Source organism: Pseudophryne corroboree, chromosome 10, assembly GCF_028390025.1.
Source record: "Pseudophryne corroboree isolate aPseCor3 chromosome 10, aPseCor3.hap2, whole genome shotgun sequence".
In the NCBI taxonomy this organism is placed as follows: Eukaryota; Metazoa; Chordata; class Amphibia; order Anura; family Myobatrachidae; genus Pseudophryne; species Pseudophryne corroboree.
The window spans coordinates 64836569-64854731 of NC_086453.1; the positions used below are offsets into that span (position 1 = coordinate 64836569).

At 49.1% G+C, this 18163-nt stretch overlaps 1 protein-coding gene across 2 annotated transcripts in view; it reads right to left on the bottom strand.

Moving 5' to 3' along the window:
* Positions 1 to 486: 486 nt before the first annotated feature.
* ETHE1 (ETHE1 persulfide dioxygenase) overlaps positions 487 to 18163 on the bottom strand; it is a 142185-nt gene continuing 124508 nt past the window's right edge. For both annotated transcript variants that reach the window (XM_063942477.1, XM_063942476.1), the window contains exon 7: positions 487 to 1277. In XM_063942477.1, coding sequence (XP_063798547.1) covers positions 1132 to 1277 — 146 coding nt within the window. In that variant the 3' untranslated portion in view covers positions 487 to 1131. The remainder of the gene's footprint in view (positions 1278 to 18163) is intronic.

Genomic DNA, 18163 nt, shown 5'->3' on the forward strand with positions numbered 1-18163 from the left:
ACCTTTGTTTTTTGATGGCTCAATGTACACAAACTTTGTTTAATACACATAGGTATTAAAAATATTGTATTAAATGACCTTCAGGCTGTGTGTATAAGGTGTATATGAAACATAAATGAATTGTGTGAATGTAGACACACTTTGTTTAATGCACAAAGTTATAAAAAATATTGGCTAAAATTACCTTCAGGCTGTGTGTATAAGGTGTCAATGTAACATAAATACATTCTGTGCTTAGATTTAGGTCCCATCATCATGAGATCTCATTATGGCATGCAATTATTCCAAAATACGGAAAAATCCCATATCCAAAATATGTCTGGTCCCAAGCATTTTGGATAAGGGATACTCAACCTGTATATATTTACTGACAGTTTTACTGTCAGGTTGATACATTATGCTGACATTTCTCCAAAAATGAAAACAGTAACCACATCTTGAAGAGACGTTACAACATGGAGGGTAAGAAAGAGATTTACAAGCCTATAATGTTTAAAAATAATTAGTTTGGTATTTACGGATGTAGAGTATAGTTACGTCCAGAAGATGCATGATCCATTTAAAACCAATATTTAACAGATGTAGTAAAGTTTATCGGAGAAGGGAGTTCATCTGGCGTCTGTCAGACCTTTCAGAACTTACACTGGAACATAAAGGCTGAAGAAGTGTTTCTGAACCAAAACAGCAGCAGCAAGACATGGCGGGTAACCCGTACCAGATGTCTGCCGGCTGTAGCTAATTACTGGCATATGGATTTATGGCAAGTTATACATATAAACACAGGGGGTTTCCTGTTGCCCTAATAATTGTGAATGAGTTACTGCATGCAATCTTTAATCCCTGACTTGGCAGTACCTCCAGAGTACTGTTTGGTACCGCTCCTGTGTCACCACTGATTCGCCAACAGAAAGTTTTAAATTCAACGTCAAATTGCCTCATGTTGTGAAGTTGCAAGAGGGCAGGTAGTATTCAATACAAAGTCGGCCCTCCAGCTACTGTGGAACTACAACTCCCAGCATGCCCTGACACAATTTAGCATTTAGGGCATGTTATAACTGTGGCAGTGCATGCTGAGAAGAGTATTTTCACAGCAAGAGGAGGGCTGCATGTTGAATGCCCCTGCAGTTGTGATTAGGAAGAGGTAGTCCTCTGCGAGGTTTCTGGCCTATATGACCATAATAGAGGAGTATAAGGAGTTTTCTCTGACGTCCTAGTGGATGCTGGGAACTCCGTAAGGACCATGGGGAATAGACGGGCTCCGCAGGAGACTGGGCCCTCTAAAAGAAAGAAGAAAAAACAATTTGGAACAGCGCTTAGCATTTAATAAAAACTTTTTTTATTTTATTGTCAATAAAATTAAATCAAATATAAAAAATAATAAATAATAAATGATGATATATATATGAAAATACGGGAATTATATAATTGTACAATTACCGGCCGGATTTCTTATACTATACAATCATTCCATAAAACAATTAATATGTATATAATACACAACTGTTGCACACAGCATGAATTTTAAAATAATTATATATTAAAGCACAGCAGGATAACTCCACTAATTGGAAAAACTTCTTACGATGACAGATATAACTTAGCAGGCGTCCCTGCGCTGTATAATGTCACTTATATTATCCGTTTGGTTTGAAGGAAAAAAATATATATATGAGATAAATTATATCTTTAATTGCTGAATGATTCCAAGCCGTCCTAAAACCGTAGATGACAACACAATGATTGGACAGTTCTTGGATAATTTATCCTTCCTTTAAGAAGCAAATTGAAGCAACAGTCTCTATGTGAAGTATAAGGGAGTTCTGATGTGAAAATGTCCATGTATCAGCACGGCGGCATGATCAAGAACTATTACGTGGATGTAACAATATGAAACTCCCCCTATCCCCAGGTGCCGCACCAACCTCTATATTGTGATGTTATATGCCTCAGATGAAGGAGAATCCTCCTAATTCCCCCTTAGCACTGGGGTCCGGAAAACCGGGTACTGAGATGTGCGGTGTTTTAGAGGCAGTCGGCGTCTCCTGTAGTGAATGAATGAATGAGCCGGCCGGCTATAACTCACTTGTCATCACATACGCGTTTCTCCGCCTTCATGTATCCTCGGCGGCTTCCTCAGTGTGTATATTTTTGCTCTAAAAGAAAGATTAGGTACTATCTGGTGTGCACTGGCTCCTCCCTCTATGCCCCTCCTCCAGACCTCAGTTAGAATCTGTGCCCGGCCAGAGCTGGATGCACCTAGTGGGCTCTCCTGAGCTTGCTAGAAAGAAAGTATTTGTTAGGTTTTTAATTTTCAGTGAGATCTGCTGGCAACAGACTCACTGCTACGTGGGACTGAGGGGAGAGAAGCAAACCTACCTGCGTGCAGCCAGCTTGTGCTTCTTAGGCTACTGGACACCATTAGCTCCAGAGGGTTCGAACACAGGGCCTGACCTCGATCGTCCGTTCCCGGAGCCGCGCCGCCGTCCCCCTTGCAGAGCCAGAAGACAGAAGAAGGAGATAAAATCGGCAGCAGAAGACTCCGGTCTTCATTAAGGTAGCGCACAGCACTGCAGCTGTGCGCCATTGCTCCCACTGCACACCACACACTCCGGTCACTGTAGGGTGCAGGGCGCTGGGGGGTGGGCGCCCTGGGCAGCAATAAGTATACCTTTTGGCAATATATACACATAATACAGTCTGGAAAACTGTATATGTGTAAAACCCCCGCCATTTTTAGTCAGAAACAGGACAGAAGCCCGCCGCTGAGGGGGCCGGGCCTTCTTCCTTAGCACACCAGCGCCATTTTCTCTTCACAGCTCCGCTGAAAGGAAGCTCCCCAGGCTCTCCCCGGCAGTATCCTGGTACACAAAGGGTGAAAAGAGAGGGGGGGGGCACATAAATTTAGGCACAAAATTTGTATATACAGCAGCTACTGGGTAAACACTGAGTTGTAGTGTAATCCCTGGGTTATATAGCGCTGGGGTGTGTGCTGGCATACTCTCTCTCTGTCTCTCCAAAGGGCCTTGTGGGGGAACTGTCCTCAAATAGAGCATCCCCTGTGTGTGTGGTGTGTCGGTACGCGTGTGTCGACATGTCTGAGGTAAAAGGCTCCTCTAAGGAGGTGATAGAGCGGATGTGTGTGTGAGAGGGTGTCTCCATCGACAACGCCGACACCTGTTTGGATATGTGTAAGTGCTAGGGTGAATTTATTGCACAAAAGGTTAGGGAACAGACAGGAAATCTACCCATGTCTGTCCCTATGTCACAGAGACCTTCAGAGTCTCTCAATGCTCACTATCCATAATAACAAACACTGGTATCGACATAGAGTTTAACTCCACTGTCGACTACGATAATGCAAAGTTACAGCCAAGATGGCTATAAGATATTCAATATATGATTATTGAAATAATAGATGATTTGCATATCACTGATGACTCATCTGTCCCTGACACGAGAGTACACATGTTTAAGGGGAAGAATGCTGAGGTAAATTTCCCTCCTCTCATGAGGAAAAAGAGCGTGAATCTCCAGACAAGAGACGGCAGCTTCCCACAAGAGAATTCTCAGGCTGTATCCTTTCCCCACTAGGGCCAGGATATGTTGAGAATCTTCCCCTGGGGTGTCCTGTTTGCACAGACGGTAGCACTTGCTATTCTCAGGGATCCTGCAGATAGCGTGCACATTCTAGTATACTACCCAGACCGGCGATTGTGTCGGCATGGGTTTATAGCGCTGTGGCAGCGTGGACAGGTACCTTATCAGCAGAGATGAGACCCTAGTATGCAATATAAATATATTAAAGATGCTGTCTTAAGTGATAGATATATAGTTATAAAGCATGCCCAAAGAGACATGAGTATACTGGGTCCTAGAGTCAAAGCTATGTCGATCTCTGCTTGACGTGTCCTGTAGAATATGCATTGTATCACTGACCTGGTTTGGGAGTGTTGTGGACTCGGGGCTTCTTCCGATGACCGGGAAGAGGAACCGCCACTGGGTCGTAGTAGAGATGGCCGGATGTAGGTCTTCCTCATGCAGGACTAAGACGGCAGGCGGGAGGCCCAGAGGAATTCTTGAAGGTCTCCTGTAAGACAAGACTTGTAGAAATACTGAAGGCTGGGGTACTGAGATATTGGAGACACTGTGGTATTGGAGGCACTGAGGTGCTGGGAGTACAGGGAGTGCAGGGAGGCCCTTGGAGGCACGGAGGTGCTTGGAGGCACGGAGGTGCTTGGGGGCACGGAGGTGTTTGGAGACACCGAGGTGTTTGGAGGGATGAGGTGCTTGGAGGCACGAGGTGCTTGGAGACACGGAGGTAACTGGAGGCACGGAGGTAACTGGAGGCACGGAGGTGCTTGGAGGCACGGAGGTGCTTGGAGGCACGGAGGTGTTTGGAGACACCGAGGTGTTTGGAGGGATGAGGTGCTTGGAGGCACGAGGTGCTTGGAGACACGGAGGTAACTGGAGGCACGGAGGTGCTTGGAGGCACGGAGGTGCTTGGAGGCACGGAGGTGTTTGGAGACACCGAGGTGTTTGGAGGGATGAGGTGCTTGGAGGCACGAGGTGCTTGGAGACACGGAGGTAACTGGAGGCACGGAGGTGCTTGGAGGCACGGAGGTGCTTGGAGGCACAGAGGTGCTTGGAGGCACGAGGTGCTTGTAGGCACGAGGTGCTTGTAGGCACGAGGTGCTTGTAGGCACGGAGATAATTGGAGGCACGGAGATAATTGGAGGCACGGAGGTAATTGGAGGCACGGAGGTAATTGGAGGCACAGAGATAATTGGAGGCACGGAGGTGCTTGGAGGCTCAGGATGCTTGGAGGCACAGGATGCTTGGAGGCACAGGATGCTTGGAGGCACAGGATGCTTGGAAGCACAGGATGCTTGCAGGGACGAGGGAGCTCTGGAATCACAGCTTCCGCAGGAGAAACGAAGATACTCAGGCACCGGATCTCTGCCTGGTATCTGATTTTAAATTCCCCGCCCTAGCCTGATTGGCGGAGCAGGCAGGTGACGTCAGACCTGCTCCGCCTCCTTGCCCTCGCTTGTGATGGCGGCGTCCTTGCTTCCGGGAAGCCGCCGGAGAGCAGCGCCGACCCGCCGCTGAAGCCGGAGACCGTCAGGGGAAGAGAGGCGCCGGGCAGACCAGGCCACCCGCAGGGACAAGCGCGGTCGCCGCTGCCCGAGGTTCGTGACAGTACCCCCTCCTCCAGGAGTGGCCCCTGGACACTTCCCGGGCTTAGTCGGATGTCTGGAGTGGAAGATCCGAATCAGACGAGGAGCCGTTACTTCAGTAGCCCCAATCCAACTTCTCTCCTCAGGACCATAACCCTTCCAGTCCACCAAGTACTGTAATTTTTTATGAAGATAACGAGAGTCAAGAATAGCTTTGATTTCAAACTCCGCTCCAGCTTCTGCCACTACGGACGTTGGCCTAGGGAGTGCTGAGTGGAACCGATTCAGAATGAGGGGACGGAGTAGAGAAACATGAAAGGCGTTAGGTATTCGAAGATGGGCAGGCAAACCCAGTTTACAGACCACAGGATTTAAGACTTGTAGCACAGGGTAAGGACCGATGAACCTTGGAGCGAATTTCATGGTGGGCACCTTCAACCGGAGATTCCGTGTGGACAGCCATACCCTGTCCCCAACTTTATATTGAGGTGCGGCTTGCCGTTTCTTATCTGCGAAGAACTTGTACCGAACAGAAACCTGCTTAAGATTAGCATGAACCTTTCTCCAAATTTGTCCAAAGTGTCGTAGAGTGGACACTACAGCAGGAACCTCTATTATCGGAAGGCTTGGAAATTCCGGAACACGGGGATGGAACCCGTAGTTGACGAAAAATGGTGATTCCCCAGTGGAAGAATGAAACAAATGGTTATGGGCAAACTCCGCCCAAGGCAACAACTCCACCCAGTTGTCCTGTGTAGGAGAGAGATACAAACGAAGAAAAGTCTCTAGATCTTGATTGACTCGTTCCGTTTGCCCATTAGTTTGGGGATGATAAGCAGACGAAAACTTAAGTTTAATGTGTAGAGTTGAACAAAGGGCTTTCCAAAACCTGGCGGTGAACTGTACTCCACGGTCAGAAACAATCTCTTGTGGCAACCCATGCAAACGAAAATGTTCTCGGATAAACAATAGAGCCAGTTTCGGTGCTGTCGGGAGACCAGTCAAGGGCACAAAGTGTGCCATCTTCGAAAAACGGTCAACGATAACCCAAACGGTGTTGCAACCCTTGGAACAGGGCAAGTCAGTGATGAAGTCCATGGAAATGTGAGTCCAGGGTCTCACAGGGATAGGCAGAGGACGAAGTAACCCTGCAGGAGGCAGACGAGGAGATTTATGTTGTGTACATTGGGGACACGAATTAACGCAATCTTGTACATCCTTCCTCATGGTGTTCCACCAGTAAGACCTTTGCAGAAACTTGTACATCTTCTGAGCGCCGGGATGACCGGAAAACTTGGAGTTATGGGCCCACAGTAGTATTCCTGGGCGGAATCTAGCTGGCACGGACATTCTTCCAGGAGGAGGAGCTGGAGTAGTTAAAGCAGCAGAGACAGAAACTGGATTCAGAATTAAACCCCGCTCCGGAGGTTCATCCTCGTCTGTGGGAACTTGTGAACGAGAAAGCGCATCTGCTTTAATATTGAGAGTCCCGGCCCGGTACTTGATAATGAACGAGAATCGGGAAAAGAAAAGTGCCCATCTCGCCTGGCGAGGATTCAAGCATTGTGCGGATTTGATGTACAGCAAATTCTTGTGATCCGTGTAGATGGTAAACACATGTTTAGCCCCTTCTAGAAGATATCTCCATTCTTCCAAGGCAGATTTGATTGCCAAGAGTTCCTGGTCTCCAATAGTGTAATTTCGTTCGGCTGGAGAGAATTTACGAGAATGGAAGCCACACGGATGTAATTTTTTATCAGAGGAATACTGGGAGAGAACAGCCCCAACCCCGACTGAAGATGCATCAACTTCTAAGAAGAAGGGTTCCTCGAAATTTGGTTGTTGGAGAACTGGAGCCGTCATGAAAGCTAACTTTAAGCGAGAAAAAGCTACAATGGCTTCCGGAGGCCACAAACTAGGATTAGAACCCTTCCTCGTCAGGGCAGTAATGGGCGCAACAATGGTGGAGAAACCCTTAATGAATTTCCTGTAGTAGTTCGCAAAGCCCAGGAACCTTTGTATTGCTTTCAGGGAAAGAGGCTGAGTCCAGTCACGAATGGCCGACAACTTTTCCGGATCCATGCGAAGCTCCGTCCCCGAGATGACATAACCGAGGAACGGAATAGATGTTACTTCAAAGGTACATTTGGAAAGCTTGGCGTAGAGATGATTCTCTCGTAAACGGTGTAGCACCTCTTTGACTTGAGTCCTGTGTTCGACAAGATTCTTGGAAAAAATCAGTATGTCGTCCAGATATACCACAACGCTCTGATACAGCATATCACGAAAGATTTCGTTGACGAACCCCTGGAAAACCGCGGGAGCATTACTAAGACCAAACGGCATCACCAAGTATTCGTAATGCCCATCTCGGGTATTAAAGGCAGTCTTCCATTCATCCCCCTCTCGGATGCGTATAAGATTGTAAGCTCCTCTCAAGTCGAGTTTTGAAAAAATGCGGGCACCACGAACCCTATCAAATAACTCTGTGATTAGTGGCAAGGGGTATTTATTCTTAATAGTAATGTCGTTTAGGCCGCGGTAGTCGATGCATGGTCTCAACCCCCCGTCCTTTTTCTTCACGAAAAAGAAGCCTGCACCGGCAGGGGAGGAAGAGGGGCGAATGAATCCCTTGAGCATATTGGACTTAATATACTCCGACATGGCTTGAGTCTCGGGAAGAGACAGGATATGTGCGACCACGAGGTGGCGTCTTCCCTGGGACAAGGTCAATAGGGCAGTCCCAAGGCCTGTGAGGTGGCAACAGGTCAGCAGCTTGTTCCGAAAATACGTCCTTGTACCCTTGATATGCCTCCGGAATGTGCTCTTCATCCGTTTTGGAGGTAACACGGAGCGGACAAACAGGAGTAAGACAATTAGTGTGACAAAAGGGACTCCAGGACAGAATTTGTGACGACTTCCAGTCGATGTGGGGATTATGACTTTTCAGCCAAGGCATTCCAAGAACCAGATCATGAGGCATTTCTGGGATTACCAAGAGTTCCAAATCTTCCTGATGTAGAGCCCCGACCTGCAGCTTAACTGGCCCCGTGCGCCACATTATAAGACCTTTGGAAATTCTAGTCCCATTGATAGCCGTCAGTGAAATTGGCCGCTCGATAGGCCGTAACTTTAAACCCAAACTTTGGGCACAGAAAGAAGAAACGAAGTTCCCTGCAGCTCCGGAATCCAATAGGGCTTCACAAGACCTGGAGACTGAATTGGAGACTAGAGTTACTGGAAGCAAGCAGTCCGAAGTTGGAGAAGCTTTTGTCGTAACTCCCAGCTTGACTCCTCCGGAACAAGCTAGGCCTGCCCGTTTCCCGGACGGGCTTTACAAGATTTAAGAAAATGATCTGCGGCTCCACAGTAAAGGCAGAGTTTACCCTCACGACGACGCTGTCGTTCTTCCGGAGACAGTCGGGAGCGGTTAATTTGCATGGGCTCATCTGAGCTGGGTGAGGCCACCGGCCTAGGAGTAGGATTCCGGAACCTGGAACGATCCGAACGGCTACGTTCTCTTCCACGCTCCTGCATCCGAAGATCCACCTTGACGCAAAGGGAAATCAAATCTTCTAATGGATCCGGCAGATCTCTAGTAACCAGCTCATCTTTCAGCCGGTCGGAAAGACCGTTCCAGAAGGCAGCTCTCAGGGCGTCATTATTCCAGCGTAGTTCGGAAGCAATGGTCTGGAAATGAACCACGTACTGGCCCACGGAACGGGCGCCCTGCCGAACACGGAGCAAATCGGAAGAAGCAGTGGTCATTCTGCCGGGCTCGTCGAAAATCCTTCGAAAGGACGAGATGAAGTTGGTGTAGTTGGAAACCATGGGATCAGATCGTTCCCATAATGGAGACACCCAATCCAAAGCAGAACCTTCCAACAGAGAAATAATATATGCTACCTTGGACCGGTCTGTAGGAAAGTTGTGTGCAAGTAGCTCGAAATGTACCTCGCATTGGTTCAAGAAACCACGACAATTTTTGGGATTCCCATTATAGCGGGACGGAGTAGGCAACTGAAGGCGTGGAGTGACACCGGCCGATGGTTGAACATTGCTGGCAACGGCAACTGGTGCGACTACTGGAACAGGTGCCGGAATTACTGAGGCCAGAGACGCCTGAATCTGATCCAGACGCCCGGACAACTGCTGGAGGTACTGCATCACCTGGCCTTGCGCTGCTTCCTGACTTTGCACTCGAGAAGCCAGGTTCTGAATGGCACTCGAGTCCGTGTTCCGATTCCCCGAGTCCATGTGGCCTGAGTATACTATCACTGACCTGGTTTGGGAGTGTTGTGGACTCGGGGCTTCTTCCGATGACCGGGAAGAGGAACCGCCACTGGGTCGTAGTAGAGATGGCCGGATGTAGGTCTTCCTCATGCAGGACTAAGACGGCAGGCGGGAGGCCCAGAGGAATTCTTGAAGGTCTCCTGTAAGACAAGACTTGTAGAAATACTGAAGGCTGGGGTACTGAGATATTGGAGACACTGTGGTATTGGAGGCACTGAGGTGCTGGGAGTACAGGGAGTGCAGGGAGGCCCTTGGAGGCACGGAGGTGCTTGGAGGCACGGAGGTGCTTGGGGGCACGGAGGTGTTTGGAGACACCGAGGTGTTTGGAGGGATGAGGTGCTTGGAGGCACGAGGTGCTTGGAGACACGGAGGTAACTGGAGGCACGGAGGTGCTTGGAGGCACGGAGGTGCTTGGAGGCACGGAGGTGTTTGGAGACACCGAGGTGTTTGGAGGGATGAGGTGCTTGGAGACACGGAGGTAACTGGAGGCACGGAGGTGCTTGGAGGCACGGAGGTGCTTGGAGGCACGGAGGTGTTTGGAGACACCGAGGTGTTTGGAGGGATGAGGTGCTTGGAGGCACGAGGTGCTTGGAGACACGGAGGTAACTGGAGGCACGGAGGTGCTTGGAGGCACGGAGGTGCTTGGAGGCACAGAGGTGCTTGGAGGCACGAGGTGCTTGGAGGCACGAGGTGCTTGTAGGCACGGAGATAATTGGAGGCACGGAGATAATTGGAGGCACGGAGGTAATTGGAGGCACGGAGGTAATTGGAGGCACAGAGATAATTGGAGGCACGGAGGTGCTTGGAGGCACAGGATGCTTGGAGGCACAGGATGCTTGGAGGCACAGGATGCTTGGAGGCACAGGATGCTTGCAGGGACGAGGGAGCTCTGGAATCACAGCTTCCGCAGGAGAAACGAAGATACTCAGGCACCGGATCTCTGCCTGGTATCTGATTTTAAATTCCCCGCCCTAGCCTGATTGGCGGAGCAGGCAGGTGACGTCAGACCTGCTCCGCCTCCTTGCCCTCGCTTGTGATGGCGGCGTCCTTGCTTCCGGGAAGCCGCCGGAGAGCAGCGCCGACCCGCCGCTGAAGCCGGAGACCGTCAGGGGAAGAGAGGCGCCGGGCAGACCAGGCCACCCGCAGGGACAAGCGCGGTCGCCGCTGCCCGAGGTTCGTGACACATTGGACAGATGATGCCGACTTAAGAGGCATATGGAAGGCTGAGGATTGTGTGGAGAAAGGTTCTCGGGCCTGGTCTCCACAGCTATAGCTGGTAATTCTGCTAGTTTGCCTTATATTCATGCACAGCCTAAGAAAGCACGACATTATTAAATGCAGCCTTTCGTATAAAGAAACAAGAAAGTCTGAGGGGCGTCCTTTCTTGTCAGAGCCGGGCAGCTAGTTCCCAGGAACAGAAGTCCTCCCCGGCCCCTACAAAAATCCACCAATGTCGCTGGGGCTCCACAGGCGGAGCTAGGCCCGGTGGGGACATGTCTTCTTAAGTTCAGCCACAAGTGGGTTCACTCCCTGTTCGATCCCTGGGCAATAGTTATTGTGTCTCAGGGATACAAGCTGGACTGTGAGAAGATGCCCCCTCACCGACGGCCCTGCGGGCTTCCCCCCAAGAGAGGGAGCCAGTGTTATCTGCAATTCACAAATTGTATCTTTAACAGGTGGTGGTCAAGGGTCCCCTCCTTCAACAAGAGGGTGTTATTAGTAGACCATGTTGTAATCCCGAAACCAGACGGTTCGATCAGACCCATATTGAATTAAAAATCCCTGAACATATACCTGAGAAGGTTAAAGTTCAAGATGGAATCGCTAAGAGCGGTCAGTGCAAGCCTAAAAAGGGGGAGACTTTATTGTGAATCGGGACATAAGGGATGCATACCTTCAGGTCCCCATTTATCCACCTCATTAGGCGTACCTCAGAATTGCGGTACGGGATTGTCATTACCAATTTCAGATGTTGCCGTTTGGTCTCTCCACGGCCCCGAGAATATTCACCATGGTAATGGCGGATATGATTGTGCTCCTGCGGAAGCAAGGTGTCACTATTATCACGTACTTGGACGATCTCCTCATAAAAGCGAGATCAAGAGAGCAGTTGCTGAACAGCGTATCCCTTTCTCTGGAAGTGTAACGGCAACACGGCTGGATTCTATATATTCCAAAGTCGCAGTTGGTTCCTACAGCTCATCTGCCTCTCCTAGGCACGATCCTAGACACAGACCAGAAAAGGGTTATCTCTCGATAGAGAGAGCTCAGGAGCTCATGACACTGGTCAGGAATCTATTAAAACCAAACCAGGTGTCAGTGCATCACTGCACTCGAGTCCTGGGAAGGATGGTGGCATCATACGAGGCCATCCCCTTAGGCAGGTTCCATGCGAGGACCTTCCAATGGGACTTACTGGCCAAGTGGTCCGGATCACCTCTTCAGATGCATCGGTTAATCACCCTATCCCCCAGGGCCAGGGTGTCTCTCCTGTGGTGGCTGCAGAGTGCTCACCTTCTCGAGGGCCGCAGATTCGGCATTCAGGACTGGATCCTGGTGACCACGGTTGCAAGCCTCCAAGGGTGGGGGGCAGTTACACAGGGAAGAAATTTCCAAGGTCTGTGGTCAAGTCAACTGACTTGCCTTCACATCAATATCCTGGAACTAAGGGCCATATACAACGCTCTAAGTCAAGCGGAGATCCTGCTTCGCGACCAACCGGTTCTGATCCAGTAAGACCGCAGGGGTTCATGTAAACCGCCAAGGCGGCACAAGGAGCAGGGTGGCGAGGGTAGAAGCCACCAGAATTCTTCGCTGGGCGGAGAATCAAGTAAGCGCACTGTCAGCAGTGTTCGTTCCGGGAGTGGACATCTGGGAAGCAGACTTCCTCAACAGGCACGACCTCCACCCGGGAAAGTGGGGACTTCATCAGGAAGTCTTCACACAGTTTGCAAATTGATGGGAACTGCCTAAGGTGGACTAGATGGCGTCCCACCTCAATAAAAAGCTAAAAAAAAATTACGCCGGGTCAAGGGACCCTCAGGTGATAGCTGTGGTCTCACTAGTAACACCGTGGGTGTTCCAGTCGGTCTCTGTATTCCCTCCTCTTCCTCTCATACCCAAGGGCTGAGAATTGTAATAAAAGGAGGAGTGAAAACAATATTCTTTGCTCCGAATTGGCCAAGGACTCGGTACCCGGAGCTGCAGGAAATGCTCTCAGAGGACTCAAGGCTTGTGCCTCTCAGACAGGACATGTTGCAACAGGGGCCCTGTCTGTTCCAAAATTTACCGCGGCTGCATTTGACGGCATGGCGGTTGAACGCCGGATCCTAGCGGAAAAGGGCATTCCGGATGCAGTTATTCCTACGCTGATAAAGGCTAGGAAAGACGTGACAGCAAGACTTTTTCACTGTATATGGCGAAAATAGGTTGCTTGGTGTGAGGCCGGGAAGGCCCTACAGAGGAATTCCAGCGGGGTCGATTCCTGCACTTCCTACAGTCAGGAGTGACTATGGGCCTAAAATTAGGATCCATAAAGGTCAAGATTTCGGCCCTATACATTTTCTCTAAAAATTAACTGGCTTCACTGCCTGAAGTTCAGACGTTGTTCCGGGGGTGCTGCATATTCAGCCTCCTTTTGTGCCACCGGTGGCACCTTGGGATCTTAACGTTGTGTTGGATTTCCTGAAATCCCACTGGTTTGAGCCACTTAAGACCATGGAGCTAAAATATCTCACGTGGAAAGTGGTCATGCTATTGGCCTTAGCTTCGGCTAGACGTGTGTCAGTATTGGCGGTTTTGTCATGTAAAAACCCTTATCTGATCTTCCATATGGACAGGGCAGAATTGAGGACTCGTCCCCAATTTCTTCCTAGGGTGGTATCATCGTTTCATTTGAACCAGCCTATTGTGGTGCCTGCGGCTACTAGGGACTTGGAGGATTCCAAGTTGCTGGACGTAGTCCGGGCTTTGAAAATTTATGTTTCCAGAACGGCTGGAGTCAGAAAGTCTGACTCGCTGTTTATTCTGTATGCAGCCAACAAGGTTGGCGCTCCTGCTTCGAAGCAGACTATTGTTAGCTGGATCTATAGCACGATTCAGCTGGTTCACTCTGCGGCTGGATTGCCGCATCCAAAATGGTGAAAGCCCATTCCACAAGGAAGGTGGGCTCTTCTTGGGTGGCTGCCCGAGGGGTCTCGGCTTTACAGCTTTGCCGAGCTGCTACTTGGTCGGGGTCAAACAAGTTTGCTAAGTTCTACAAGTTTGATACCCTGGCTGAGGAGGACCTTGAGTTTGCTCATGCGGTGCTGCAGAGTCATCCGCACTCTCCCGCCCATTTGGGAGCTTTGGTATAATCCCCATGGTCCTTACGGAGTTCCCAGCATCCACTAGGACGTCAGAGAAAATAAGAATTTACTCACCGGTAATTCTATTTCTCGTAGTCCGTAGTGGATGCTGGGCGCCCGTCCCAAGTGCGGAGACTCTGCAATACATGTATATAGTTATTGCTTAACTAAAGGGTTATTGTTATGAGCCATCTGTTACTGAGGCTCAGTTGTTGTTCATACTGTTAACTGGGTATGGTTATCACAAGTTGTACAGTGTGATTGGTGTGGCTGGTATGAGTCTTACCCTGGATTCCAAATCCTTTCCTTGTTGTGTCAGCTCTTCCGGGCACAGTTTCCTTAACTGAGGTCTGGAGGAGGGGCATAGAGGGAGGAGCCAGTGCACACCAGATAGTACCTAATCTTTCTTTTAGAGGGCCCAGTCTCCTGCGGAGCCCATCTATTCCCCATGGTCCTTATGGAGTTCCCAGCATCCACTATGGACTACGAGAAATAGAATTACCGGTGAGTAAATTCTTATTATCAGGAAAATAAAGTGCCTTGCTTTGGCTCCCATTTACCGTCTCTTTCCTGCCTCACTTTATAAAGGTGGAAGAAAATTATAACACACAGCCGCTGGGAGGGTCAGGCCATATGTGTCCAGCACTCTGTAGGCCACCACTCTGCTCTTTTAGCATTCCCTAGGGATAATGCATAAGCTGTGAAGCACCATTCAGGTTTCCAGTTGCGCATCAGCAACAGACGTATGGCCTGCTGGTCTGTAGTGAATGCATGGTCCATAGTAGTCTAGGATTGTCCATCAACAGGGTAACCATCAATGGTTTCTAACCACTGTCAGAAAACCATCGCTGGTTGACTCATCAATGGTTCGTAATTGCACAATCACAGATGAAAGTAGACCATGGCTGCGTTTACCTTAACAGAATGTACCAAACTTTTCGCCATCAGTCCTCTGCCATCAATGGTCATCAATTGTCAACAAACAATCAATGGTCAATGGACAACCCTAGCATGGGCGGCAGCTGCTTCTCAGGATGCTTTATTAGAAGTCTGTGCTTCTCCTTCCATGGTGAACTGCTTGGAAGGTTTATGAGCTGGAACCCAGATTGCAGTGGCTATATATACCCTGGTGCAGTTACTGTAGATGCTGATTCCTAGATTGAAGCGCATGGTGTGGTAGTACAAGAATTCCTTGTTGCTAGGCAACAGCCATGGCTCCATGCTGTAAGGTTTGTACCTCCAAAATGTAAGAACTACATTCCCTTACGGGTGCCTCATTGATCATGTAAAGCAGGTCTGTCACTTACAGACACTGCTGGGGAGGCTCCAGAGGTCTGTGTTTTCCATTCTCCCAGTTGCTATCTTCAGCTGTACCACTTCTCATATTCCTGACATGAGGACATCTAGTGGCCACACATGATATTACATGGATTTTAACGCAAAATGCTATTCTGCAGTCACATTTTCAAAAAATAGGATTTTCATTACCTATCGGTAAATCCTTTTCTCGTAGTCCGTAGAGGATACTTGGGATCCATTTAGTACCATGGGTATAGACGGGTCCACTAGGAGCCTTGGGCACTTTAAGAAGTTGATAGTGTGTGCTGGCTACTCCCTCTATGCCCCTCCTACCAGACTCAGTCTAGAAAACTGTGCCCGAGGAGATGGACATACTTTGAGAAAAGTATAGATAAAGATGTGTGAGATTATGAACCAGCACACAGAACAATAGGAAAGCCGTGCTAACCAAACTTGAAACATGAACAGCAACAGCTGAACAAACCAGAATAAACCAAGTAACAGTGCAGGAAGAACGAAGCACCGGGCGGGCGCCCAGTATCCTCTATGGACTACGAGAAAAGGATTTAGCAGTAGGGAATTAAAATCCTATTTTCTCTTACATCGTAGAGCAGGCATTCCCAACCACGGTCCTCAAGGCACACCAACAGTGCATGTTTTAGTGATATCCAGGCTTCAGCACAGGTGACTTAATTAGTAGCTCAGTTATTTTGATTTAACCATCCGTGCTGCAGCCTGGATATCACTAAAACCTGCACTGTTGGTGTGCCTTGAGGACCGTGGTTGGGAATGCCTGTCCTAGAGAATACTGGGGATCCATTTTGTACCATGGGGAAGTACCAAAGCTCCCAAACCAGTTGGGAGAGTGCTGAGGCTCCTGCAGAACTGACTGACCAAACTGAAGGTCCTCAGATGCCAAAGTATCGAACTTGTAAAACTTTGCGAACGTGTTCGAACCTGACCAAGTAGCTGCTTGGCAGAGCTGTAAGGCCGAGACACCCCGGGCAGCCGCCCAAGAAGAACCCACCGACCTAGTAGAGTGGGCCTGTACAGATTTTGGAACCGGCAGTACTGCCGTGGAATAAGCATGCTGGATCGTGAGCTTGATCCAGCGTGCAATAGACTGCTTTGAAGCAGGACACCCAATTTTATTGGGATCATAGAGAACGAACAGCGCGTCGGATTTTCTGTGACGAGCTGTTCTCTTCACATACACCTTCAAAGCCCTCACAACATCCAAAGACTTTGAAGCAGCAGAGGTGTCCGTCACAGCCGGAACCACAATAGGTTGGTTGATGTGAAAAGCGGACACCACCTTAGGAAGAAATTGCTGATGAGTTGTGAGTTCAGCTCTGTCCTTATGGAAAATTAAGTAAGGACTCTTGTGAGACAAAGCCCCTAGTTCCGACACACGTCTTGCTGAGGCCAAGGCCAACAGTATGACAGTCTTCCGCGTAAGGTACTTTACATCAACCTCCTGTAACGGTTCAAACCAGTCCAATTGGAGGAACTGCAGCACCAAATTGAGATCCCAAGGTGCCGTAGGAGGCACAAAGGGAGGCTGGATGTGCAGAACAGCTTTCAAGAACGTCTGGACCTCAGGGAGAGAAGCCAATTGTTTCTGAAAGAAAATAGACAAAGCCGAAATGTCAGGTCTGTAACGGTGTCTGTTCCCGGAGGGGGCACTAGTGAGTCAGTGGTGGTGCGATGGAGGAAACGAGGAGGCTGCAGTAAGTTCCTGCTCGTGGGGGTCATTCCGAGTTGTTCGCTAGTTGCCGATTTTCACAACGGAGCGATTAATGCGAAAATGCGCATGGTACGCAGTGCGCATGCGCTAAGTATTTTAGCTCAAAACTTAGTAGATTTACTCACGGCAGAACGAAGAATTTCCATCGTTGAAGTGATCGTAGTGTGACAGGAAGTGGGTGTTTCTGGGCGTAAACTCAGCGTTTTCACGGCGTTTGCGGAAAAACGCAGGCGTGTCAGGGAAAAACGCGGGAGTGTCTGGAGAAATGGGGGAGTGGCTGGCCGAACGCAGGGCGTGTTTGTGACGTCAAACCAGGAACAAAACTGACTGAACTGATCGCTAATCGTGAGTAGGTCCGGAGCTACTCAGAAACTGCTAAGAATTATTTATTCGCAATTCTGCTAATCTTTCGTTCGCAATTCTGCTAAGCGAAGATACACTCCCAGAGGGCGGCGGCCTAGCGTGTGCAATGCTGCTAAAATCTGCTAGCGAGCGAACAACTCGGAATCACCCCCCCATGTGTGCAATTATGTTTTATTTAGCACACAGATATAGTAACAGCAACTGGAGCAAATGGCAGTACAGATGGTTCTCAACAAGGAAGCTGACAAAGGTACTAGTAACAGTCACAGGTAATGAGCTGGTCTGGAAACCGGTGTGATAAACAAACAGCGATGGTCTGCCTGGAAGCTGATGGCGAACATCGATGGCCGGCCTGGAAGCTGACGGTAAACAGGACAAATATGCAGAAGGTAAGTAATGCAACCAATGACAGTAAATACAGGCAATAAGTAATAAGTAAATCCAGTATTCGGTCTGGAAACCGACAGTAATTACAATAACACAGTCAGTTGATATGCACAAAGTCCACAGAGCCAAGCAAGGCTATAGCAGGAGACAGTTGGTAATTACAAGCTGGTTGATTTAAGTACTGGATGCAAAAGCACAGTGCTGAATGCAGATTAACAACACACAGGTGAGAATGGTGAGGCAGCACCTGGAGAGAGTCTTTTACTGCATGTAGAAGTGGAAGCAGACTGTGGAAGGAGTTGTAGCAGAGGTGGATGGCTGGTGCCTGTAGTTCCACAGAGAAACTGGAGCTAGGAAATCACAGGAGACGTTGTGCACTGGATGTGACGCGTTGTTCAAGGCGATGAGACTGAGCCAATGTTCTGGATATATACCCCCTGATCAGCAGGCATTGGATGCTTGAATCATGTGTGCAGACACAGCGCAGGATTGGATGTTACAAGTCAGCTGACCGCAAGTGTCATGGTGGCACCCACGCTGTACAGATGGTG